General features: G+C 39.2%; 1 protein-coding gene across 3 annotated transcripts in view; it reads left to right on the top strand.

Annotated features, from left to right (window-relative positions):
* lratb.1 (lecithin retinol acyltransferase b, tandem duplicate 1) overlaps positions 1-27,857 on the top strand; it is a 212,554-nt gene that overhangs the window by 48,187 nt on the left and 136,510 nt on the right. For 2 of the 3 annotated variants that reach the window (XM_069926673.1, XM_069926675.1), the window contains exons 7-9: positions 7,589-7,632; positions 12,357-12,434; positions 19,308-19,504. In XM_069926673.1, coding sequence (XP_069782774.1) covers positions 7,589-7,632; positions 12,357-12,434; positions 19,308-19,504 — 319 coding nt within the window. The remainder of the gene's footprint in view (positions 1-7,588; positions 7,633-12,356; positions 12,435-19,307; positions 19,505-27,857) is intronic. The other variant, XM_069926674.1, reaches the window with a different exon arrangement.

Genomic DNA, 27,857 nt, shown 5'->3' with positions numbered 1-27,857 from the left:
ATGCCATCGGTGCTCTGTGATTAGTAAGGGATTGTTTAAGGTGGGATGTGAGTGGGAAGGGAAGGTTGAGAATCACTGCTCTAGACCGAATTGTTACTGAAATAACTTGCTTGAGAAAAATTGTCATTCGCCCATTTCCTTTGGAGTTCTGAAACAGTGCACATAATAAGTCAATGAGGTACGATTAAAACAGTGGTTTTCAAACTTTTTCTTTCCACTCACATACCACTTTAGATAATCCCTATGCCATCGGTGCTCTGCGATTAGTAAGGGATTGTTTAAGGTGGGATGTGAGTGGGAAGGGAAGGTTGAGAATCACTGTTCTAGACCCAATTGTTACTGAAATAACTTGCTTGAGAAAAATTGTCATTCGCCCATTTCCTTTGGAGTTCTGAAACAGTGCACATAATAAGTCAATGAGGTACGATTAAAACAGTGGTTTTCAAACTTTTTCTTTCCACTCACATACCACCTTAAGCAATCCCTTACTAATCACAGAGTACCTATGGCATAGGCAATACTTAAAGTGGTATGTGAGTGGAAAGAAAAAGGTTGAGAACCACTGAGGTAAATGAATCTCAGTGTATTCCATTATGAGAAGCCAGGGAAGGAATTGCAGTAGTCCTGGCAGAGATATTTGTATCATCATTAAGCAAGGGGTGAGGGGCCTGGAGGATTACACACTTTGTGCTTTTATTTAAAAAAGGCTGCCCACAGGCTGATGAGCTCGGCATCACTGGTGGATAAGTTACTGGAAGGGAATCTGAGAGCAGAATCTCTGCATTTGGAAAGGCAAGAGCAGATTTGCAATAGTCAAAATAGCTTTGTGAGTGGGAAATCATGTCTTGTGATTTTGATGAGTTTTTTGAAGAGGTGACCAGGACCTTGATGAGGACAGTGGTCAATGTTTTGTGCTGAAACCTTAATCGAGACTGGAGATATATAGAAGAGGAGCTCGTGTAAAGAAGCTAGTGTACATTGTCCTCTTACATTACCTTCTGATATCATGATCTTGATAAAGGGTTTTGGCTTGTAATGTCTGTCGTTCTTTTTCTCTGACTGATGATGCTTGATCGATGGACTAGTAGGGCCAAACTGGCCTGTTCTGTGCTGTATATGGTGATATGTGATATGGACTGAGCTCCTGCAGCAGATTGGATCGTCTGCTTGACTTTAGCAAGGTCCTACATAGTAGGCTGGTTCTGAAGGTCAGATCGCAAGGAATCTGACTGAGGCCAGGTGAGCCAGTCAGTTGGATAGAGAATTAGCCTGAAGGTAGGAGAAACAAGGAGGTGGTGAAAGGTTGTTACTCAGATTGAAGGCCTTTGACCAGTGGTGCGCTGCATGGATTGATACTTCATCCATTGTTGTATGCCATGTAAATTAATAATGAGAATGTAGTTAACATGATAATTAAATTGGAAGAGTGTGGAGACACTATCCCCTTTCTTGTCTCTCTCACCTTTCCCTACCGTGGCAAAAACATTCTGATTATCTATCATATCTTTGCCTTATATAATTTTAAAAACCTCTGTCAGGTCATCACCCAGCCTTCCTGGTTCCAGGGAAAGCAAGCCCAGTTTATCCATCGCATTTCTATAATTATTTAAAATTCAAGTTAAGGAGTCCTTGTCTACCCAATCTCTCCTCATGGGATCCTCTGCATCCAATCTGATGTCCAATAAACCTTGTATGGCAAGCATAATTTGTGTGGAAAAGAAGACTATAACTTCCCAGTATTCCATTTGTGGCCAATGCTCTTTCACATAGTGAGAACACCTTGTGGGAAGCATTATTGTACATAAGTAACAATTGGCTTAGTGAAATTAAGCCTCCAGAGACATTCCTGTTGGCTTAGTTTGAACTGGATCACCATATGTTCAATGGACCACATATTTAAGTGTCTCTTCCCCTGGGTCTCCAACTTTCCTTAGTTTCTTGCAACACATGGCATCAAGATTCCACTGGCTAGAAGATCTATTTTGGTAAGATGGAAGGACTCCATCCCTCCTAATTATGCACAATGGATGACCCATTGAAGTTGGCTACTGAATTTTCCATTCTTAGATGAGTTTCCCTTAAATTGTGATTCCAACAGAGTCCACTGTACTTGGGAACCTGCTTTCACGGTGACCATCAAATGACGATCATATTGGGAACTGACAGCTCCAATTTTTGTGGGCCAAACTGGAAAATGGGCCATTAGCTCATTTAAACATGTGTACCTGATGACAAAAAAAAGTTGGATGTGTTAGCATAGATCCTGACTGGATATGACAATTCAAATTAGCACTTGATGTGTTACAATGTAGAAGTTGTCCTAATTGCAAGCACTTCCAAGCCAGATCAATTTTCATCACGTACAGTGAAAATAAAACTGTTCCGTGGTAGTCATTGGTAACTTGATCATCATCGTTTTGAATATTAGTGAATACTTGCGACCTTTTCTCAATGAAAAGTAAATCATGAAAATCTGGTTGAAGTAAAAAGCACCAAATGCTGGAGAAGCTCAGCAGGTCAAACTGTGTCCTTTATGTAGCAAAGGCCAAGATACAGAACCGACAATTTGGGCTTCAGCCCTTCATCAAGGTTTGAGAGAATGTTGACAGGTGGGAGGGGGTGGCAAAGGCAAGAAAAGATAGGTGGAGAGAGGAGGGAGGGGACAGCAGCAGAGGGGGAAGAGGGATGGTTGGGTGGGTAAGGGAGGGGAGAACTGGATAAACTGGAAAGGGGAGGGGAAAGAAAACGTGAGTAATTTAGGAGAAAGCAGAGAAGTTAATGTTTATGCCTTCTGGCTGGAGAGGGCCCAGACGGAAAATAAGGTGTTGTTCCTCCAATCTGTGGGTGGTCAGGGTGGGACAGTACATAAGGCCGTGTACAGACATGAGAGCTTAGGAGTGAGACTCAGAATTGAAATGGTTGGCTATTGGGAGGTCACTATTGTAGCAAACGGAGAGAAGGTGCTGAGCGAAGCAATCTCCCAGTCTGCGAATGGTTTCTCTGATATAGAAAAAGTCCACAATGAAACAACAGTTGATTAGACAGACACTCCAGCTAATGTAATTATTTAAAAAAATTTATTTAACAGTTTTAAATACAAATCAAGTACAACAAATATTAACTGTTTGGCATGGCAACTCTACAACATTTATTTAAGTTCTATAGCCATATGTTCTAAATATTAACCCCACATATCAACAAAAAGAGTAATTATTTCATAAATTATGTTATTTTTTCTAAATACAAACATGACTGTAATTTATTATGCCATCTTTGTACACTCAATTCTACATCATTCTTCCATGTAACAGCTATACATTTTCTCGCTACTGCTAGCCCTAATTGTACAAAAGTTAAATATGGTTTAATCATTCGTGATTCTACACATAATACATTCATATAACCTAATAAACACATCATTGGATCCGATTGCATCTATTTTGAACAAATCTCTCAAAAACTTTACATCTTCCTCCCAAAAAGGTTTAACTTTCTTACATAACCAAACTGAATGTATAAAAGTACCTCTTTGCTCCCCACTTCTAAAACACAAATCTGATAAACTAAATCCATATTTCTTCAATTTTTTGGGAGTTAAATATAATTAATGTAAAAAATTATAATTAACCATTTTATACCTCACATTAATTAACTGTAACACTATCCACACACATATTCGTCCATTCTTCCCATGTCAAATCAATATCTAAATCTTTTCCCATTTCTCCTTGATTTTATCTATATCCACCTCTCCATTTTCTCCTGTAAAAACCTATACATATCTGAAATAAACCCCTTTTCACCTTTATCTACAATTAATAATTCAAACTTTGTTTGACTTTGCAAATTTAAATCCTGTCCATAATTCATTTTTTTTTAAATTCTGAAGTTGATAATAAGCAAATAAAGAATTTGACAAAATACCATATCTCTCCTGTAGCCTTTTAAATGTAGAAAATCTTCCTGCCTCAAAACAATCCTGTATATTAACAATTCCTTTAATTTCCCAATCTTTCAAATAAGGATTATTTAAAGAAAAAGAAATTAAACTATTTTGATATAACGGTGATTTCATAGATATTTTTCCTTAGAACTTATAAGTTGATTTTTATTATACCAAATATTCATTATATGTCATAAGACAGGTAATTTAAACATTTGTAACAATGAAGGATTCCATTTATAAATAAAATGGTTAATATTTTTTGAAATCTGATTCATTTCAATTTTTGCCCATCTAGGTGGTTGCTCAATATCAAATAACCAATTAATAAATTTCAATTGTGCAGCTTCATAATAATTCTGAAAACAAGGTAATTGTAAACCACCTAATTCATAACACCAAGTTAATTTTTGCATAGAGACTCTTGACAATTTACTTTTCCATAAAAATAACCTAACTACTTTATTTATTTCTTTAAAAAATTTTTTTTGTATTACACTCGTTATTGATTGAAAAAGATATTGTATCCAAGGATAAATATTCATGTTAATACAACTCACTCTCCCAATTAAAGTTAATGGTAAATCTTTCCACCTACTTGATCTTATTCAATACAGTATACAATTTAAATTAAACTAATCTTGATATTCTTTATTCACAACAACTCCTTAATATTTAATTTTACTTGACCATTTAAATTTAGTAATTTGCTTACAATCTGTATAATCTTCAGGAAATGATAAAATCTCACTTTTTTCCCAATTAACTTTACCCTGATAACTTTCCATATCGATTCAACAAATCTTGTAATAACTTCAACAAATCTTTGGGATGTGTCAAATATATCAAAACATCATCTACAAACAAAATAATCTTATATTCCTGTTCTCCTACTGTAATTCCTTTAATACTAAAATCCTGTCATATAGCTTGAGCCAAAAGTTCTATTACCAAAGGAAATAAAGCAGGAGAAAGAGGACAGGCCTGTCTCGTTGAACGAGACAAATTAAAAGATTTTGATATTTGACCATTTGTCATCACCCTTGCAATAGCACTAGTATACAAAGCTTTAACCAACCTCTAAAAAACGGACCAAAATTAAATTTTTCTAATACTCTAAACAAAAAATTCCACTCGACTCGATCAAACGCTTTCTCGGCATCTAGTGCTACTACCATTGGTTGATTAACCTGTTGTCTTGCAACATTAACTAATGAAATCAATTTAACTATATTATCCGCTGAATATCTACCTCTAACAAAACCTACTTGATCAATATGTACCAATTTTGGTAAAGAATTTGACAATCTATTAGCTAATACTTTTGCCACAATTTTATAATCCACGTTTAGCAATGATACTGGTCTTTATGAAGCCACTGTTAAGGGGTCTCTGTCCTTTTTTTGGAATAACAGTGATCAATGCTCTTGAAAAGATTCTGGAAACACACCAGTTTCATTTGCCTGTTTCAATACTTTATATAACAGAAATAATAAATCATTAAATTCTTTATAAAACTCCATAGTAAATCCATCTTCTCCTGGGGATTTCCCACAAGGCATCGACTTCAATGCTTCCTTCAACTCTAATTCAGTAAACAAAGCATCTAAGTCTTTAACATCCACCTCACTCAATAATGGCAAATTCAAATTAGATAAAAAATAATCAATTTTTTGATTAATCTCTGATGTATATAAATTTTGATAAAATTTAAAAAATTCCTCATTAATTTCCTCTCGTTTATAAGTAATCTCTCCATTCTTCCTAATAGCATTAATTGTTCTCGATACTTGCTCAGTCTTAAGTTTCCACGCTAAAACCTTGTGTTCTTTCACCCAACTCATAATAACGTTTAGATCGCAAAATCATTTTTTTCCTATTTATGTTTGTAAAGTATTATAAAGTAACTTCAATTTAGATAGTTGTATCTTCAGTACATTTTTTCTGATTTTTTTCTCTAAACTTTCAATTTCCTTTTCAAATTTGAACTTCCTAATAAATATTGCTTTTTAATCTTCGCTGTATAACTAATAATCTGACCCCTCAAATATGCTTTCAAGGCATCCCATAAAACAGATTTATTCTGTACTGAACCCTCATTCATTTGTAATTAGAAAGTAATTTGGTCTCTTATAAATTTAACAAAATCTGATCTCTTTAATAACATCTCATTAAATCTCCAATGGTAAGATGTCTCAATTACTTTTGCACCTAAACATTTAACTAATAACAAAGAATGATCAGACAGTAATCTACTTTTATATTCAGCATATTTAAATCATCCTTGTAATTATGCAGGAATCAAAAATAAATCAATTCGAGAAAAATAATTATGACAAGCTGAATAAAAAGAAAAATCTTTTTCAGTTGGATTTAACTTCCTCCGTATTTCAACTAAATTCAAATCTTTCATCATCTCAAGCATTTTTTACCATTTTAGTTCTTTTCACAGTTTTTGGAGATTTATCCAGCAAAGGATCCAAACAACAATTAAAATTCCCTCGACCAAAACATTTTCATTTGATTGATTCAAACCTATAAAAACATCAGAAATAAATGCTTCGTCATCCTCACTCGGTTCATATACATTCATTAATATCCAACTTTCAGAATAAATTGTACAATTAACTATCAAAACTCTTCCTGCATTGGCAAATAAAGAATCCAAACTAAAAGATACTTTTTCATTTACCAATATCGCAACCCCTCTAGCTTTTGAATTAAAAGAAGAAGCAATGACATGACCTACCCAATCCCTTTTCAATTTCAAATGTTCTTTCTCTGTCAAATGAGTTTCTTGCAGGAATGCAATATCTACTTTTAGCTTCTTAATATAATCCAAAACATGTTTCCGTTTTATCGGATGATTTAACCCCTTAACATTAAAAGTTGCAAAATTTAAACCATTCATTATATCTTACCAAATGGCACCCACAACAGTAACCCTTACACTAAATTGGTTCCTACTAAAACTAACTCTAAAAAACCCAAACAAAAACAACAAAAAAAAGAGCAAAACAACAAAAAACCCAACCCCCACCCCCCCCAAACAAAAACTGCACTTGCAGTACCTCCCCTCTATTAACCGGGTGCGGTTAATACCAACAGAGGCTGATGACTTTGGATTCAGCTGGGTCTTCATCTTCTCCTCAACCAGACCACTCTAGATGATAAATTTGGGTTTTGAATTGTCCAGTTGAGGAGAGATGATTTGCCACGTCTTCGCCCTACACCATCTTGCCACACCCCCGCTAATACAATTTTGATGTCAGATTTCCACCACTTTATTCAGATCTGCTATTTGCATAACCCTCCTGAGCTATTACATGTACCAAAATGTCCTGGTTGGCCACTCAATACATTAACAAGATTGTTACGAAATTTGTTATGAAAAGTTGCAAAAAATTGCTAAGTGGTTGGTACTTGGATTCAGAAGCACATTTACATGTGTTGTTATTAACCTTTTTGAAAATTTAGACATAATCTCAATGTGCACTGATAATTTTGGTCGTATGTCTAGCTCTTGCTTGTGGTGAAAAGTTTCATGAATCAAATGTTTGTTCTTACATTGCTATTTTTTTGCTCCTCATTTTAACTTCCTTTTCTTAAGTTTTGGTAAAGTCCTGATTGCTTGTTTTTTTGCAGTTTGGCTGGGAACAAAATGAATTTGACCTGCTGGCTGCTGGAAGGTAAAAACCTTTCCTTGTCTTTTGTTAAACTTGTTATGCTTTTGTGGCCTTATGGACATATTACCAGCTATCTTCTTGCTTCAAAGTTTTTGTTTGCAATATTATTTATTTTTTAAAAGAATTACACTTGTTCAATCTTAATTAAAAGTAGTTTGTATATTCAAACCTTTAGAGTAAGAGGATTTCTGTGAATGGAATAGAAATTTTTTTAATGAAAATATATTATGCAAGTTTTTATCCTCATAAACACTGAAGCATACATAACAACATTTTTTGCCAGATCTTATGCAGGTGTGCTGTAAAACTCTGACTTCCCATGATTCAAAAAATCTTAAGTTTACAGAGAATGAGGAAGTATTTCTGTTTACAACAGGTTCTGGGTCAACTGACAAGCTGAGCCAAGGAATGGCAAATTTAATTTAACTCTGACAGATGTGAGGTGTTAAACTTCAGTAAGTCAAACCAGGGCTGTCACAGTTAATGGCAGAACCCTAGAGAGAGACCTATGGGTACAGGTGTATAGTTCTCTGGAAGTGGCAACTCAGGAGAATAAGGTGGCGAAGAAAGCATTTGGCATGCTTGTCTTCATTGGGAGGGTTATAGAGTACTAAAGTTGGGTCCTCACGATTCAAGATGTTGGTGAGACCACACTTAAAGTGCTTCATCCAGTTCTGGTCACCAAACTATAGTAAGGACATTAATAAATTGGAAGGGGTGCCGAAGGAATTCAGCAGAATGTTGCCAGGACTGGAGGCCTTGAGTTGCAGGGAAACATTGGATAGTCTGGGTCTTTATTCCCTTGAGCAAAGGAGGCATCTTAAGGATGCTTATAAAATCATAAATGAGGTGTCTTTTTGCGCAGGATAGATTATTCTAGAACTAGACAGCATAGATTAAAAAAATTAGGACGAACCTGAGAGGAAATTCTTTCATTCAGAGGATGGCCCAAATTTGAAACAAGCTGCCAAAGAAAATGGGTTGAAACTGGCACAGTAACAACATTTAAAGGACATTGTGACCGAATTATGGACAAGAGGTACATAGAAGGATATGAACCAAATGGGACTAGCCTAAAATGCCAACTTGGTCACCATGGACAAATTAGGACAAAAGGCCTGTTCTGTGCTTAATGCTCCATGACTATAACTCTAAATGGTTTCACGCCAATAATATACAGTATGTATAAACTCATAACCCCCACTTGGACTTGCCAAGAGTGTGGATTCTACTTCTAAACAAAGGTACACCTTGATTAGATTGTGACTTTCTTGCATAAATAAGCCAGACAATTTCTTAATCAAAATATGTAGCGCCTTGACAGAAGTTAAAAACATAGTGAGCACATATTGCAATGTTTTTTTTTCTCTATAACTTGATGTATTATGACTTTTTTTTAAACCAAAGTCTGAGCTATCTAAACCAAGTAATTAGTCCTTATCCACCTTCACACTCCTCCCTCACTTCATCCCACCTTGTCCCAAGTATGGATAGGAGATGCTTGAAGGCATAGGACCTGAAAATTAAACACCAGGGAATGCATGCTTAAGCTCTCGTGTGGTCACTGCTACTGTTTTTGCAGTGGCTAATGATATGTTATGGAGGGACAAGTCTTTTCTTTACAAGATAACAGACAAGGTAGAACAGTGTGGTTGAGATTAACAGCTGGCTACAAAATCAGCAATTCAGGCAATTGGGATGAATCACCAGCAATGGACACCCTCTCAAAAGCAATTATAGGGCTCTCCTGATCACAGCCCTTTCTCCCTGTTGCAATGATCATTCAGCTTGAAAGGGTGCAGAACAGATTCCTAGGAATGTTACTGGGACTGGACGCTTTAATTGTAAGGAGCAGCGGGACAAGCTGGGACATTTCTTCCTAGACTGAAGGAAGCGAAGAGAGGACCTCATAAAATCACGAGGGACATGGATAACATAAATACAGTAAAATCCCCATTTATCCAGAATTCAAGCAATTGTCAAAGAAAATCACGGAAAATGAATAGGTAATAAATATGACATTTAAAATTGGCGCTCCTAGTGGCCAGTTTGCCAATCAACGCAACACGCAATCTCAGGCAACTGGCAAATTCACTTATCTGGCATCTACCATTCCCCATGGCTGATGGATACCGGGGGTTTTACTGTAATCATATTCTTTTTCCCAGGGTAAGGTAATCTAAAACTAAAGGGCATAGATTTAAGGTGAGAAAGAAAGATTTGAAAGGGACCTTTCTTCACCCAGAAGGTAGGGGTGTATGGAATGTGCAGCCAAAGGAAATGATGGGGGGGGGGTGGAGAAATAAATGTAACTTTCAAAAAGCATTAAAAAGATACAGTAAAACCCATGTTATCTAGAATTCAAGCAACCGGTAACGAAATCGAGGACAATAAATAGGTAAAGCATACAAAATTTTTAAATTGGCACACCTCACCGTTAGTTCGCCAAACCATACAACATGCATTCTCAAGCAACTGGAAAATTCACTTATCCGGCAACTACCAATCCCCATAGTTGCCCGATAACAGGGGTTTTACTGTACATGCATAAGAAAGGTTGAGAAGGATGTAGGCCAAAAGCAGGCAGATGGGGCCAGCTTGGTCAGCATGAGAGGTTGGACTGAAGGGCCTGTTTCCATGTTGCAGAATGCGAGGAATCTTAACTGTTAATGACATTCCCATATTGTGTCAATTTAAGTGAAATTTGTCACTGTCTCTCGAACAAGGATTGTTTAAATTAATTTTACACAAGAGAGGATGAAGGTTTTTCATTATTAGTCATAGAGTTTTACATCTTGGAAACATGCCTTCTGTCATTTGCCTTATCTATGCCACTCATGATTTTATAAACCTTCATAAGTTTCCTGTTTAACATCGCTCCTGGGAGAAAAGACCCAGTCTAACAAGTTTCAAGGGTTCCTCTCATTGTCACATAATAATACGGAAAATTGTAATAAACAGTCCATGATATTGCCTGGTGCCCCTATCAGTAGGGGAAAGAGAAGCAAAAGAGAGTCCCTTCAGGGACACTGAGTGTCTGTGGATTTGCCTCCAGCCCTCATGCGGCCTCTGACCCTCCTGTGTTCAAACCATTAGCAGCCCAAGCTCCAGGACTAAACCTCTAATATGATTTGGAAGCCTTCAGTGCCTGAGCCCTGTCTACCACCCTACATTCAACAATATTTCTGGTTTCCTCTTCAAAAAACTTCATCAAGTTTACAAAACATTATGTGCCATGCACAAAGTAATGTTGGCTGTCCTTGCTGTTCAAAGTACAAGAAGAACAGTCTCTCAGAATCCTCTCTAGTAAGTTACCCACCACTGACATTCAGCTCACTGGTTGTTGTTATATGGCTTATCTATAGAGCCTTTTTGAATAAAGCCACTACATATGCCACACTCCAGTCTTCAGGCTCCTCAACCATGCTCAACACTCATGCAAATATCTCTGCCAAGGCTACTGGTATTTCTCCCCTGGCCTTCCATAACATTTCTAGGTTGCTCTTGAACAGACCTGGGGAAATGTCGACCTTTATTTGCTTTTAGGTTTCCAGCACCTCCTCTTCTGTAACTTTGGCTCTCTTCAAGACATTGCTATTTACTTCCTCAAATCCCTAGCCCACCTGTCTTTCTCCTCAGTAATTATAGATGAGAAATACATATTAAGAACCTCATCCATCTCCTGTGGTTCCTTAAAAACTGTTCATTTTTAAGGGCCCTTACTCTTTCCCTCGTTTCTCTTTTGCCTTTAATACTTGTAGAATCTCATCGCATTCTCCTTAACCTTAACATTCGAGCCATTTTATACCCCCTCCTTGCCGACCTTATTAAACTGATCTCCTACATCCTCTAAACTGCTCAAAGGATTTGCTTGATTTCAACTGTCTGTATCTGATATATACCTCCCTCTCTTTCTTCATTGGATCCTCAATTCTTCTGATCTTTCAAGGTTTTCTAATCTCGATAGCCTTGCCCTTGACTTTAAAGGAACATGCTTTCCCTAAACTTGCACCATCTCTCTTTTATAAACCTCCCACCATTTCAGACATCCCTTTACCTGCAAACAGTCTCTTCCAACCAATCTTTGCAAGCTTCTGCTTAAAATACTAGCAGAATGTACCTTAATTCTGTGTTTGATTTAACAGAAGCCTCAGATGACTTATCAGGTTACTTGTCAAAGTGCTACCGGTACCATGTACCATGGTCAGCAACCAAACCAACTCCCTCACTAAGCTTGCCTGGTGCAGAGGGTGGCTAGACACCCTGCAGGATGATGAAAAACAAGACCCGTCAAAGGGTGGCTGAGCCCTCTCATAAGGCCGACGGCCACCTAGCAAACACATGCCATGAAGTGCAGAAAGCACATCCCTTGCACCAAAGCTTGGTCTGGCCATTCACTGCAACAGAACTTCCCCCACCCATTTTGGACCTCACCATGCCGCTGGATCCGGAGGGGATGTCAAGGGGGTGGGTTTGGACCTGTGCATCCCCCTACTCACCTAAATCCATTCATGCACACGCTGCTCCTTTCTGAGGAGTGGAGTATCCTCATAATAAACCCCACAAACTGTCTGAAAGGAACCATCATCATCCTATGGGATGGAGAGCCAGATTGAGATTGATATAATAGAAGCCTCAGAGGCAACTAAATGTGTTACTGTACTGACTTTGCTAAATTATGTATTTTGCTAAGTTTTAATCTCTGAAATTTTCCATTCGGCACATAGCCTTGCAGGTCATCTGATCGAGTGTGGTGCCCAGTGTACAGGTGGAATATTTACAGACTGGCACAAAGTTCCTGGCTGGTATTAAAACAATTTTTTATTCATTTTTCATTTTGTACAAAAATAAATTGTATTTTGCATTACAGGTATATCCTGCTTTATGGAAGTAGAGAATTCCTATGAAATCTTTCGTAAGCTAATATGATCCATTCACTACTATTGAAGGCTATTTTCGTAAAAACAAAAACCTATTCAAATTTCTTTCGGATAGCAAACACAAACTTCTTCGTAAAAAGCAAATTTGCGTAAAGCGAGTATTCGTAAAGTGGGGTATAGCTGTATTTCTTGACGTCCTGCTTTGCGGAAACTGCCAAAGTGTTTGGCCTGGAAGTCAGCCTGAAGAAAACTGAGGTCCTCCATCAGCCAGCTCCCCACCATGACTACCAGCCCCCCCCCACATCTCCATCGGGCACACAAAACTCAAAACGGTCAACCAGTTTACCTATCTCGGCTGCACCATTTCATCAGATGCAAGGATCGACAATGAGATAGACAACAGACTCGCCAAGGCAAATAGCGCCTTTGGAAGACTACACAAAAGAGTCTGGAAAAACAACCAACTGAAAAACCTCACAAAGATAAGCGTATACAGAGCCGTTGTCATACCCACACTCCTGTTCGGCTCCGAATCATGGGTCCTCTACCGGCATCACCTACAGCTCCTAGAACGCTTCCACCAGCGTTGTCTCCGCTCCATCCTCAACATCCATTGGAGCGCTTTCATCCCTAACGTCGAAGTACTCGAGATGGCAGAGGTCGACAGCATCGAGTCCACGCTGCTGAAGATCCAGCTGCGCTGGGTGGGTCACGTCTCCAGAATGGAGGACCATCGCCTTCCCAAGATTGTGTTATATGGCGAGCTCTCCACTGGCCACCGTGACAGAGGTGCACCAAAGAAAAGGTGCAAGGACTGCCTAAAGAAATCTCTTGGTGCCTGCCACATTGACCACCGCCAGTGGGCTGATATCGCCTCAAACCGTGCATCTTGGCGCCTCACAGTTTGGCGGGCAGCAACCTCCTTTGAAGAAGACCGCAGAGCCCACCTCACTGACAAAAGGCAAAGGAGGAAAAACCCAACACCCAACCCCAACCAACCAATTTTCCCCTGCAGCCGCTGCAACCGTGTCTGCCTGTCCCGCATCGGACTTGTCAGCCACAAACGAGCCAGCAGCTGACGTGGACTTTTACTCCCTCCATAAATCTTCGTCCGCGAAGCCAAGCCAAAGAATATGTACTACATGCTTTAGAAGCTCCTTGGATCTGGTGAGATGTTAATCTGATGCTGTGCTACAGGGTCAGATTTGGAATTGGACGCAAAATTGGTCTCATGGTTAGTGGAAGTATTCTGTGATGTTGAGGATTAGGATCACAATCAAATTATGATGTAGATAATCCTTGCAGTTATTGAGGGTAAAGGTCATAGTTAAAAGTGTTGAATTCACATGAAGCAGGTTCTTGGTTCTGGATCCTCCAAAATATTCTGTATGGAATTTAAACTGGAGGTGGGGGAGGGTGTGCTTAAGGAGGAGATTTTAGAAGAAGAGCGGTCTGAAATTTAACTGGGTCTGGTTGTGACCGTATGGTAGGGTGAAGATTATTTCCATGCTTTAATTGTGCGGGAGAAGAATGAATTGCTGTACACATTTGTCTTGGAAGTTGGCACTACAAATTGGGTTGCATGTACTCGTCTGCTCCTAGCAGGCTTGGGTTCAGTGATCTATATCGAGCTGGAAGTTTCGGATTTTGTAAAAACAGGTCAGGCGATGTGCTTCATGTCTGTTGTGGAGTGAGCTCCGCTTTAATGAATCCAAGAGCTTTGTAACACTTGCTTCTCCTCCATATGTATTAGTGAAGAATTGGCCTGCCTGTCTCTGGACTCGTTCGATGGTAGTAGTGTTTTTATTTGTGTCTGGGTCCCATGCAGCTACTGCGTATTCCAAATGTGGTCTGACGAAGGCGAGGTACAACTTCTCCTTGACAGAAGTTGAACAATGATGGAAGTTGAGTCTCAGAAAATTTAGGACTCCTGTTGCCTTCATCATTGTATGATGCATCTGATCATTCCAACGCAGGTTGTTCTGGATTTTGATGCTAAGGTATTTGGTCTGTTTGGTTTCACCAAGGGTGACACCCAGGATTTTGTATGATGTTTTGCCTGCACTATCTGTTCCCAGCACTAGATTTCATGACCTTCTATCTTACCATGTTGGGCCCTGTATGCTGAAGCAGACTTTAGATAATGTGATATCCTGCTTCTGACTGAGTTGACTGCACCACTTGAATATCTGGATGCCTTCTTACACTGGTGTCTCATACATGGAGGATCCAGAAAGAAATTTGCAAACTTTATGAATTTCCCTGCAAGTCCAGAATATTCTTTAAAATAACGCATTTTAATTAAAATTCCAGCATATGTAAAAATTATGTTAAAATATAGTATTATTCATCCTTGCCTTTATAGTTGTATATTATACTTTTAGTTACAAATACAATTTATTATCATTCAAACATCCACTAGATCTTTAGATAAGAGCATTAGCAAGAAGAAAGTACACCATTTGGCTTTTAGTTTTCACAAGATATCTTAAAAATTACTTTATAAAGTTTTATACTTAAAAATGCATGTGTGTAATAACTTGGAAGTTACAGTTTTCTCTGGATGAGAGATAGGTGGGGCTTCTGGTGAAGTTACAGGGTTGGGCCCAAACAAGGTGCTGTGCCCCCCCCCACCCACCCATATGGTCACAGCCATCGATTGCCACTCCTGCACGCATGCTAGTGACTCTCCACACAACCCAGGTCGTGTACCCCCCAGTGAGTTTATGACCCTTGCAAGGTACCACCCTCCAACGTGCTAATGCCCCCCTCTAACATTCATTCTTGCGCCAACCCTGAGAAATTATGCATTCTACTAAAATTGGCCTTTTTTTGAGAGAGTCCATTGATCTCTCACAGAAGCTATACTAATAATGACACAGAAGGAGGACATTTAACCCAACAGATCCCAGAGAGTAATTTCATTATTCCCATTTGCTCTACTCATTTCCCTGTGGCTCAGTGGTTCTCGACCTTTTTCTTTCCACTCATCACTTTAAGTAATCCCTATTCCATCGGTGCTCTGTGATTAGTAAGGCATTGCTTAAGGTGGAATGTCCGTGGGAAGGGAAGGTTGAGAATCACTGCTCTAGACCTGATGTTACTGAAATATTTGGCTTGAGAAAAATTGTCAATGGCCCATTTCCTTTGGGTTTATGAAACTGTGCACATAACGAGTCAATTAGGTAGGATTAAAACAGTGGTTTTTCAGGATATAAAATAAATTTACAGTGAACTTTTACCTTTAAAAGGATCTATTTCTGTGTATTCTAAATTTCCGTTTAAAATAGAACATGATCATTTTCAATATTTAGAAATCACTATCACAAAATGTTATAAGAAACTTATGAAGGAAAATTTTGTAGTATTTGTTAGTCATATTAAAATATTATCGGGGTGGTCACCACTTTCGATTACAATGATTGGACATATTAATTCAATTAAAATGAACATTCTACCTAAATATTTGCATCTTTTTCAAGCCTTACAAATTTTTATTCCTAAATCCTTTTTTTTTTAATTCATTAGATTTGATTATTTCTTCATATATGACAGGGAAAACAACCACGTATAAGTAAAGCCAATCTTCAGAAAACTATTAGGAATGGGGGAATGCCACTCCCAAATTTTCGATTTTACTATTGGCTGATTAATATACACAGTTTACTCTTATTATTAAAATTTGATAAATTACTAAGTCGTCCTCTTGGGCAGAAATGGAACTGAACTTTTCTAAGAAATCAGCTAATCATTTTCTAAATTGACACATTATCCAATAATGAGAATTAGATTGAGAATACGAGCTCAATTTAAGACATTTTTTTGGTTATAATCGTTTTTCCCTGGCAAGTTCTATTATAGATAACCATCTATTTCCACCTTCAGTATTAGATGAAGGCTTTAAGGAATGGTACGGATTTAGTATTAAAAAATTTAAAGATTTATTTATTCGAAATAACCGCTTCTTTTGAACAATTGTCAGTTAAATTTAAGCTCTCTCGGACATTTTGTTTTTAGATATTTGCAAGTTAGGAATTTTGTTCAATCTAAATTGAATGCTTTCCCTTGAATCGCAGATTCAAATATTCTTGATATACTTTTTGATGTACAATTTGTTCACAGTGAACCGATGCCATGTATTTATATTAATTTAAGATTAGCCCCAATGGCTAAGATTAAAAATGATTGGGAATGTGATCTTAATTTAACTTTTTTAGATGAGGATTGGTGTCCACTCTTAGTTTGATCCTCATTTTGTGCAAGACACGGTTTAAAATTTAAGGTGATGCACAGACTAAACTCATATCATCCCATTTCTATGTGAATGTTGATCGATTTTGTGAAAAGTGTAAAAAGTTTTTGAAACCTCATTGATTCATATGTTGTGGGAATGTTCTAATTTAAGGGGATATTTTTCAGTTATTATGAATGATTTTTTAATTTAAATTAGATCCATGCCCTTTAATTACCCTATTTGGTTTTTTATGCGAACCGGCGCCTCAAGAGAAAGTTTTATCTTTTAGCACATTGATAGCCAGACGAGCAGTTTTAATGAAATGGAAAGATGAACTCTCATCGACTCATGTACAGTGGCTACACGATGTAATGACATATCTAAGTTTAGAGAAAATTAGGTATAATATTAAAGATAAAAAGTTTCAGTTTGAAAAGGTATCGGGCCCATTTATAGAATACTATCATAACCGGCAGTTTTAGATGATATGGGTGCTCTAGGGCTGATCCGTCCATCTTCTGGAGGTTGCATAATCATTTTAACAATCAATTATATTTAACAATTAGAGATGAAATGTAAAATTTGTCATATTCTGCATTTACTTTAATCATATTTCTTTTCTACATTCATAATTTGTATATGGATTATGTTGAATGCAATAAAAATATTTTAAAAAGAAAGAAAGGAGCCTGACAGCTGTGGGGAGAAACTGAGTGCAAGGCTGTTGGTGTACGTTTTCTCACTCTTAAGCTTTCTCCCTGATGGGAAGAGGGAGAAGAGCATATGCCCAGAGTGTGATGGGTCTTTCAGTATGTTGGCTGCCTTTCCTAGACAGAGGGAGATATCATTGGAGTCCATGGAGGGAAGGGAAGTTTTCATTATGTTCTGAGCTGCATTCACATCCTTCTGTAGCTTCTGATCTTGAGCAGGGCAGCTCCCTTACTGTGATACATCCAGCAAGTAAGCTTTTGATGGTGTACCTTTAAAAATTGTTGAGGGTCAGGGGGAACACGTCAAACTCCCTTAGTCTTTTTCCTAAACTCAATTTATACACGGCAGAAGCCCATTGGAACACTGCTGCCCAGTTATACCTAATTAACCTACCAATCTCGTTTGCTTTTGGAGGAAGGGAGGAAACCAGAGCACCCAGAGAAAGCCCACCCAAGTCACAGGGGAGAACGTACAAGCTCTTTACAGAAAGTGTCGGATTTGAACCCAGGTTGCTGACGCTGTAATAGTGTTGCTCTAACCACTGCATCAACTGTGCCATCCTAAAAGAAAGTCGAGGCATTGGTACACTTTGTTCACTGCCGCATCGAAAGAACCAAAGACTTGTTCATCCAAACCAAGGCTTTTATGAACTAAAAGACTGGAGCATATCACAAGTAGGTCAACCAGTCCAGAATGACCTGGTCTGGCTAGGAGCAATCCTTTTAAGACCTGCCAATAGGTGTGGCTACACTCTCAGCCAATCACAGTCATCCTACACTACCATTTGAACATATGTACATATACACATTGGTGATAGAATCTGTACTATCACACACACCAACATGTTTGTCTCTGTTCATTGGAGACACTCATTCCTGAGATCTTGAATGGTGGGAACCCAAGAAGTATTCAGGAACAGGGAGATCTTGCTGAACAAGTCTAAAGATCCCTAAATATGGTAGCACAGATAGAAAAGAGTGTGAAGAAACCAAACTGGATGCTGACTTCATTAGCCAAGGCATAGAATTTAAGAGCATGAAGGTCATAATGCAATGTTATGAAACTTTGAAGAGTGTGTGAATTTCTGGTCAATGTTCTTTAGGAAGAACAGGATTGACCTGGAGGGGATAGATTGAGGAGACATTGCATGAAATGCAACTATGAGGAGAAACCGCATGGGCTGGGTTTGTTTTCTTTGGGAAACCTGACAGATTGACTATTATGAGACTGGAGTGAGAAATGTTTCCCCATAACGGAGATGTGTCTGATAAGAGGACAGTAGTTTAAGGTGAGGAGTAAGTTTAAAGGGGATTTGAGGAAAAATTATTTTGCTCAGAATGGACCTACTGACTAAGAAGATGGTGGAGGAAAGTTCTCTGACAACATTTTTAAAAGTTTCAAGACAAACTCTTGAATCACTCAGACATTGAGGGCAGCTGCTCAAGTTGCTTATAAATAAGATTAAAACAGATGGATGTGCTGAACGTCCACTTTCTGTACTAACCAACAGCAGTTTGTTGTTTTGCACTGATACCAGAATCTCAAGCTCAATCATAATGACCAATCTACGTCAGAATGGAGTGCAAGTCAAAAAATGGTGAAACATTCATGAAGCAGAACACAATAGTAATACAATAAAGATATGCAGGATGTTAAAGATTACAATTCAGCCAGTTGTATCTGATCCAGTCAAATTAAATCAAAAATATGCTCATATCTCAAACTTGTCCTCCTGGATAATCAGTAGATGGATCCTTTTTAAACTGTACAGTTTGTGTGTATTTTCATTATATTTTTCAGATATTCCCCATAACTTAAATGCATATTGCTTAAATTTTTATTCTCTTTTCCAGGGATAACATTGGTTTTCCTGTGGTTGAGTGTTCCTCTGACGGAAGCTTCATCCTTTCAAAGCCACCTAAGACTGGAGGCCTGGTATCATTTGGTACTGTTACTGAGCAGCTTGTATATGAGATAGGTGATCCCTGCCACTACCAATTGCCTGATGTTGTCTGCAATTTCTCCCAAGTTACTGTGTCTGAAATATCAGGTCTGTTGTTTGGATCATATCTTTCAAACACAAAGCTCTTTGATGATTAGCTGGTATTGCAATCTGTAAAATTCATTTAACATTGTTGATAAAACATCACTGTATTATAAAATATGGTGGAAATTTTGATCATCGTAATTTTATAATATATTTAAAGAATAAGTTTGGTATTTTCAACTTTGTGACAATTTAGATAGAAATGGTATTGGAGTTGTGTCATGAACATCATGGTCACAGAGACTCTGAAAAGATGGAATCTAATCTGCAATTCAGGAAGCAGCTCTTCAGCCAAGTGGAGGAGTTAATTATGGATTATGCTGGCAATGACTTTCGCTGCACCCAGCTGAAGGGAAATCCATTTTTAGTTACCACAGTCAGTCCACTCAGACTCATCTCCTTTCTGGGAAAGCAAACTAACTGGAGGATCAGAGCAGGACTGGAAGATATTTTTGCAAGTAATAAAAGGCATGCAGGATAGATATATTCCAAGGAAAAAGAAATTTGTCCAGGGAAAGATGGTACCATTGTGGCTGACAAAAGAGGAGAAGGCTATGATAAAAGCAATGGAGAGGGCATACAAGGAAGCTAAAATTAGTGGGAAATCAGAGTACTGAGATTCCTCTCGACAATTTCAGAAAGAGACAAAAAATGTCATTTGGAAAGAAAAGATGAGCTATGAGAGAAGATTAGCTAACAATATTAAAAATGATATTAAGAGCTTTTTCAAATATAAGAAATAAAAGAGAGACCCATGTTGACATAGGACTGATAGAAAATGATGCTGGGGAAATTGTAATGGGTTACAAAGAGATGGCAGAGGTGCTTAATCAATATTTACATCTGTCTTCACCGTGGAAGACATTAGTAATATCCCAGACAGACAAAAGCTTCAGGGAGTAGAGTTAGATTCAGTTAGGGTTACTAGAGAAATCGTGCCAGGCAAACTAAACAGATTAAAGATTAATAAATCTCCCGGGCCTGATGAGGTGCGTCCGTGGGTTTTGAAAGTGGTGGCTTTGGAGATTGTAGATCCATTGGCGATGATCTTCCATAAATCGATAGACTCTGGAGAGATTCCAGAAGACTGGAAGGTCACAAATGTGGTTCCGCTGTTTAAGAAAGGTGGGAGACAGAAAAAAGGAAACTTTAGGCCAATTAGTCTGACGTCGGTGATTGGGAAGATATTAGTCGATCCTCAAGGATGAGGTGATGAAATATCTCGAGATGCACGACAGGATAGGACCAAGTCAGCATGGTTTTTTAAAGGGTAGATCCTGCCTGACCAACCTATTAGAGTTTTTTGAAGAAATCTCAAGTAGGATAGACAAGGAAAGGTTGTGGATGTTATCTATTTAGATTTTCAAAAGCCTTTCGATAAGATGCCGCATATTAGGCTACTAAATAAGATGAGGGTCATGGAATTACAGGGAAGTTATTAAACTGGATAGAGAAGTGGCTGCTAGGCAGGAAGCAAAGGGTTGAAATTAAGGGTTCTTGTTCTGGATGGCTACCTGTAACTAGTGGTGTTCCACAGTGGCCGCTGCTGATTACAATTTATATTAATGATTTGGATTGTGGTATAAATGGTTTTGTGGCCAAATTTGCGGATGACACCAAGATAGGTGGTGGAGTAGGAAGTGTAGTAGAAACCGTAAAGTTGCAGAAGGATATAGACAGATTAGGAAACTGGGCAAAATTATGGCAGATGAGATTCAACATAGAGAAATGTACAGTTGTACATTTTGGCAGTGGAAACAAACAGGCAGAATACTATTTGGATGGGGTGAAAATTCAGACCTTGGATGTGCAAAGGGACCTGGGTGTCCTCGTGCAGGGAAACCTAAAAGTTAATGACCAGCTGAAATTGGTAGTGAAGAAAGTGAGGAATTCAAGAGGAATAGTGTACAAGAGTAAAGAGGTGTTGATGAGGCTCTATGGGGAACTGGTGACACTTCATTTGGAGTATTGCATGCAGTTTTGGGCCCCCTATCTTAGAAAGGATGTGAAGTTGTTGGAGAGGGTGCAGAGGAGATTTACTAGGATGATTCCAGAATGCAAGGGCTAATGTACGAGGAGCATTTAGCAGCTCTTGGGTTGTATTCATTGGAGTATAGAGAATGAGAGGAGATCTCATAGAGGCTTTTTGTATTTTGAAAGGTTTAGATAGGGTGGATGCGGGTAAGATGTTTCCCTTGGTGGGTGAATCAAGGACAAGGGGTCATGGTCTGAAAATTAGAGGCTATCAGTATAAAACAGAGATTAGGAAGAACTTCTTTAGCCAGAGGGTCGTAGATCTGTGGAACTTGCTGCCGCATACAGCAGTGGAAGTGAGATCACTGGGAGTATTTAAACAAGAAATAGACAAGTATCTCATTAGTGAGGGCGTCAAGGGATATGGGGAAAAGGCCGGAAATTGGAACTAGGGTAGAGTAGCTTAGTGTAGTTTTACGGAACAGACTCGATGGGCCTAGTGGCCTGTTTCTGTTCCTTTGTCTTGTGATTATTATAGAATCTCCGTGGTCCCCTGAAATATCTTCTTCCCAATTGTAGCTGTGAATTTGTGACTGGAGACCTTCATTGCTAAGTTTTACAATTTTAATGGAGTCAAGGGTAATCATGACAATGGCAGTGTCAGAGTGGAGAAAGTCTTCAAACTTCCTTCAAGTTCGTATTGACAGCCTGTCTACAAGTTCATCCATAGTCTGTGGCCTTGGTGCTTGTTTTTTTAAATCACTTTGACAGCACTGATGAATCTGTGCATGAGAAGATTTTGGGGAAGTTGCTTACCACCATATGCCCTGTCCCTCACACAATATACAACACAAAACATGTGGACATTCAGCCTACCTCTGAGCAGAGAGCCATCTGCCTTTATAACTCTCCTACCTCCACCCTGATGCAGCAGCAACTTAATTCCCAAAGTCAACTTTTCATTCCTGTGACTTCCATGGAGCAAAGTCCAAGTTCAGTCCGTATCGTGCTGGAACCGTCATCCAGCTTGCTGTTGTCAAAACACTTCAAATAACTCAACTTCTCTTATACATTTTAATTTAATGTAGTTGTAATTTAGTGATCGGCACAGTTGGTGTAGCCTTTAGCACAACACCTTTATAGCGCAAGCGATCGAGACTGGGGGTTTGAATCCCACACTGTTTGTAAGAGTTTGTACATTCTCCCTGTGTTTGCATGGGTTTTACTGGGGGCTCCAGTTTCCTCCCATCGTTTGAAATGTATTGGGAAGCCCGGACTCATGGGCTGAATGGTCCATTACCGTGTTGTGTCTACATTTAAAAATTTAATTTTAATTTAGTGATACAGCACAGTTACAGGCCCTTCCAGCCCATGAGCCCAAACCACCCAAATACACCAATTAACCTACAAACCCCAAATGTTTTTGGAGGGTGGGAGGAAACCAGAGCCCCTGGGGAAAACCTACGTAGACACAGGGAGAACATAGCTATACACAGAGATTTGAATCCTGATGCTGTAATAGGGTTGCTCTAACTGCTGTGCTAACCAAGCTGCCATAGAAAATTACAGCACTGAAACACACCCTTTGGCCCTTCTATTCCACGCTGAACTATTATTTTAGTCCCACTGACCTGCACCCTGACCACAGCCCTCGATACTCCTCCCATCAATGCATCTGCCCAAATTCTTCTTAAGTGTTAAAATTGAGCCCGAATTCACCACTTCAGCTGATAGCTCGTTCCACATTCCCACCACTATCTGGGTGAAGTTCCCCCTAATATTCCCCCTAAACCTTTCCCTTTTCACACTTAACCCATATCCTACCTGTATTTATTTTGTCTAAATATCTTAATTTTAAATGCCTTGATCAAATCTCCCCTCATTCTACACTCCAGGGAATAAAATCCTAATCTGTTTAACCTTTCCCTGTAACCATTCCTGAAGTCCGGGCAACATCCTAGTAATTCTTCTTTGCACTCTTTCAATCTCATCGATATCGTTCCTGTAGTTAGGTGACCAAAACAGCACATAAATACTTCAAATTTGGCCACACCAGTGTATTATACAACTTTACCATAACATCCTAACTCAGATACTCTAATCTATACTTTGATTTATGAAGCCAATGTACCAAAAGCTCTCTTTGCAACCCTATTTACCTGTAACACCACTTTCAGGGAATTATGTATCTGTATTCCAAGGCCCCTCTGATCTGCCGCACACTCAGTACCTTACCATTTACCGTGTATGTCCTTGCGTGGTTTGTCCTTCCAAAATGCAACACCTCACATTTGCCTGCATTAAATTCCATCTGCCATTTTTCCAAACTATTTTTCCAGCTGGTCCAGATCCCTCTGCAAACTTTGAAAGCCTTTGTTGCTGTACATAACACCTCCAATCTTTATGACATCTGCAAACTTGCTGATCCAATTTACTACATTATCATCCAGATCATTGATATAGATGACAAACAATAATGGTCCCAGCACCGATCCCTGAGGCACACCACTAGTGTCAGGCCTCCAGTCTGAAAAGGAATCTTCCACTACCACTCTCTGGCTTCTCCCATGTAGCCAATGTTGAATCAAGTTGCCTACCTCCCCATAAATACATAATGTCTGAACCTTCCTGACTAACCTCTCCTATGGGACCTTGTCAATGGCCTTACTAATGTCCACGTAGATAACATGCACATCTTTTTCTTCATCAACTTTCCTGATAGTCTCTTCAAAAAACTTTTTGATTAAACATGACCTACCATGCACAAAGCTATCTTGATCATCCCTAATCCATCCCTGGGTATCCAAATACTTGCATATGCTTAGAACACCTTCTAATAAATTATTTACTACTGACATCAAGCTCACTGGACTACAATTTACAGGGTTACTTTTTGAGCTTCTTTAAAGAGCGGAACAACACGAGTACCCTCCAGTCCTCTGGCACCACTCCTGTCGCTGAAGCCATTTTAAATATTTCGCCCTGAATTTTCCACACTTGCCTCCCTCAAAGTCCGAGGATATATCTTGTCAGGCCATGAGGATTTATCCACCTTTATTTGCTTTAAGACAGCATTTCCTTCTCTTTAATCTATATAAGTTCAATGACCTCACTGCTGGTTTTCCTTACTTCTCTCAACTCTGGGCCCATTTCCTGAGTGAAAACTGATCAAAAAAAAATTTAAGAGTTCGCCCATCTTTTTTGGCTCCATACGTAGCCGACCACTCTGATCATGAAAAGGACTAAATTTGTCCTTACTATCATTTTGCTCTTAATATACCTGTAGAAACCCTTAGGATTTTCCCTCACATTGCCTGTCAAAGCAACCTCATCTTCTTTTAGCCTTCCAGATTTTTTTCTTGAGGTGTTTCTTGCATTTTTTATACACCTCAACGACCTCATTTTTTCCTTGTTGCCTATATGTGCTGTACACCTCTCTTTACTTCCAAACAAGATCCCCAGTATCCCTTGAAAACCAAAGTTCTCTATGCCTTTAATCCTGACAGGAACATACAAACTTTGTATTCTCAAAATTTCACCTTTGATGGTCTTCCACTGACCTCGCACATCCTTTGTCATTCCCTCAGAATTGGCCTTTTTCCAATTTAGAATTTCAACTCGAGGACCAGACCTATCCTCCTCCATAATTAACTTGAAACTAATGGCATTAAGATCACTGGACCCAAAATGTTCCCCAACACATCTCCTACTATCACAACTTTCTGTTTCCTGCAAATGTCTGCTATCTCTCTACAGATTTTGCTCCTCCAACTCTCGTTGACTATTGGGCAGTCTATAATACAACTGCATAAGTGTGATCATACCTTTCCCATTTCTTCACTTCCACCCATATAGCCTCAGTAGATGAGCCCTCTGGTCTGTCCTTCCTGAGCATATCTGCGATATTTTCCCTGATGAGCAATGCCACTCTACCCCCTTTCATTTCCCTAGTTCTATCGCATCTGAAATCATGGAAGCCCGGAACATTGAGCTGCCAGACCTGCCCCTCCTGCAGCAAAGTTTCACTAATAGCCACAATGTCATAATTCCATGTGCCAGTCCACTCTCTAAGTTATTCTTACTTTCTTACAATACTTCTTGCCCCTGAGAAAATTGTCATCATGTAAAACCCTTTGACTTGTGACGTTACATGCAATCTATACTTCATCTTTTCCCCCCTCCACTTCCCTATCTACTTTGGCACTCTGGTTTCCATCCCCCTGCAAATCTAGTTTAAACCCGCCCCCCCCAGAGCAGCACTAGCAAATCTAGTTTAAACCCGCCCCCCCCAGAGCAGCACTAGCAAATCTTCCTGCAAGGATATTAGTCTCCTTCCAGTTCAGGTGCAAACTGACCTGTCGGAACCGGTTCCACCTTCCCTGAAAGAGAGGTCAATGATCCAGAAACCTAAACTCCTCCCCCCTGCACTTTCTCTTTACCCAAGTGTTAAGCTGCATTATCCTCCTATTTCTAACTTCACTAGCATGTGGCATGGGTAGCATTCCTGAAATCACAACCCTGGAGGTCCTGTCCTTCAACCTAGTGCCTAACTCCCTGAACTCACCTTGCAGGTCTTCCTCACCCATCCTACTCACATCATTGTTCCCTACATGGACCACGACATCTGGCTGCTCACCTTCCCTCCTGAGAATGGCGTGAGTTTGATCTGACCCTGGCACTAGGAAGGCAACATACCATCCAGGATTCTTGATCTCTTCCATAGAATGTCTTATATGTCCCCCTAACTATGAAATCCCCAATTAGTACAGCTCACCTCTTCTCCCTTCCCTTCCTTTCTTAGCCACAGACCTGATAGCCATGGCTTGTGTCTGGTAAGTCCCACCCCCAACAGTATCCAAAATGGTGTACTTGTTATTGAGGAGAATGACCACAGGGGTGCCTTGCACTAACTGTCGATTCCCTTTTCCTCTCCTTTCACCCAGCTACCTTCTTCCTTCCTCCCAGGTGTGACAGCATTCCTGTAACTCCTGTGTTTCACCCCCTTTGCCTCCCAAATGATCCAGATTTCATCTATCTACAGTTCAAATTCCCTAACTCGGTAAGGAGCTGCAATTGGAGGCATTTCTCATAGATGAAGTCGTAAGGAATGCTTTTGGCTTCCCTGCCATTCTCACTGTCTATTAAATAGGAAATAAAAGTTAGAAAAACCTGTCTCTACCTTGCCTCAACTCCTGCATCTTCTCCTCACCATCTTCTCACCCAAGCCTCTCAAGCCAAACCCTCAAAGTCCCACTCCTACACTGATCCGTTGGCCGTTCTGCTTGAGCCTCTCCTCTTTTTATGGGCTGAAACTAATTGGCCAATGGAGAGATTCAAAAGAACACTTTGATCCTGCTGCCAATATATATGCTTGGAACCTGTTAACAAACATTCAAAATTATCAGGGAAAATTAAGCATTAATTGTCCTTGTAATTAAAATTTAACTTGAAGCAAAAATAGTTATTTTTTTTTAAATTACATTCACTTTAGGAAACCACAAAATATATTGAAGTTGTAGCAAATAATGGTCGCCAAAACTAACTTACCCCTCCTGATCCTCTCCATTGAAATGACTGGTCTCTGAACCTGCACCATATCAACCAGATTCAGTGGGAAGATATCTGGCATAACTCCTGGGAAATTGCAAGAATTTGGCAGAGCTCAGTTGGAATGACAGTGGCAGCATGCACAGTCACACACACAATTGTTGTAACGTAAATTGATATCTCCTGCCTCCATTCAAACTGTGCGGCACTCTGCCTCCTTACTCATTCTCAGTCCATCTTTCACTGAACTGAAAAAAATTAAACTCCTCTTGACTAAGGTTGGAGAACTTGTGCGTAAGCCACCTTGGTGTCAAAGTAAATTTGCAGTAACTATGCATTGTGACTTCCCCCTAATTCTCTGTTGCTTAGACTCTTGTTCTATTTCAGTGATCCTGATAATTCCTACATATCTTTTCCCTTCCATAACTTTTATTTCCTGACCATGAGGAACTTCTTAGGAAATGCACAGACAGTGTAACTTTAATGCTTAACAGTGAGTAGGATGATGGCCATATTTCTTGTGATTAACAAGGTCTATTTTATGACCAATAGTTATTTTAACCAGTTTACCTATCTCGGCTGCACCATTTCATCAAATGCAAGGATCGACAATGAGATAGACAACAGACTCGCCAAGGCAAATAGCGTCTTTGGAAGACTACACAAAAGAGTCTGGAAAAACAACCAACTGAAAAACCTCACAAAGATAAGCGTATACAGAGCCGTTGTCATACCCACACTCCTGTTCGGATGGGTCACGTCTCCAGAATGGAGGACCATCGCCTTCCCAAGATCGTGTTATATGGCGAGCTCTCCACTGGCCACCGTGACACAG

Source organism: Narcine bancroftii, chromosome 3, assembly GCF_036971445.1.
Source record: "Narcine bancroftii isolate sNarBan1 chromosome 3, sNarBan1.hap1, whole genome shotgun sequence".
In the NCBI taxonomy this organism is placed as follows: Eukaryota; Metazoa; Chordata; class Chondrichthyes; order Torpediniformes; family Narcinidae; genus Narcine; species Narcine bancroftii.
The sequence above is the reverse complement of the archived record's forward strand: the minus strand, read 5'-3'. Positions and strand labels throughout refer to the sequence as shown.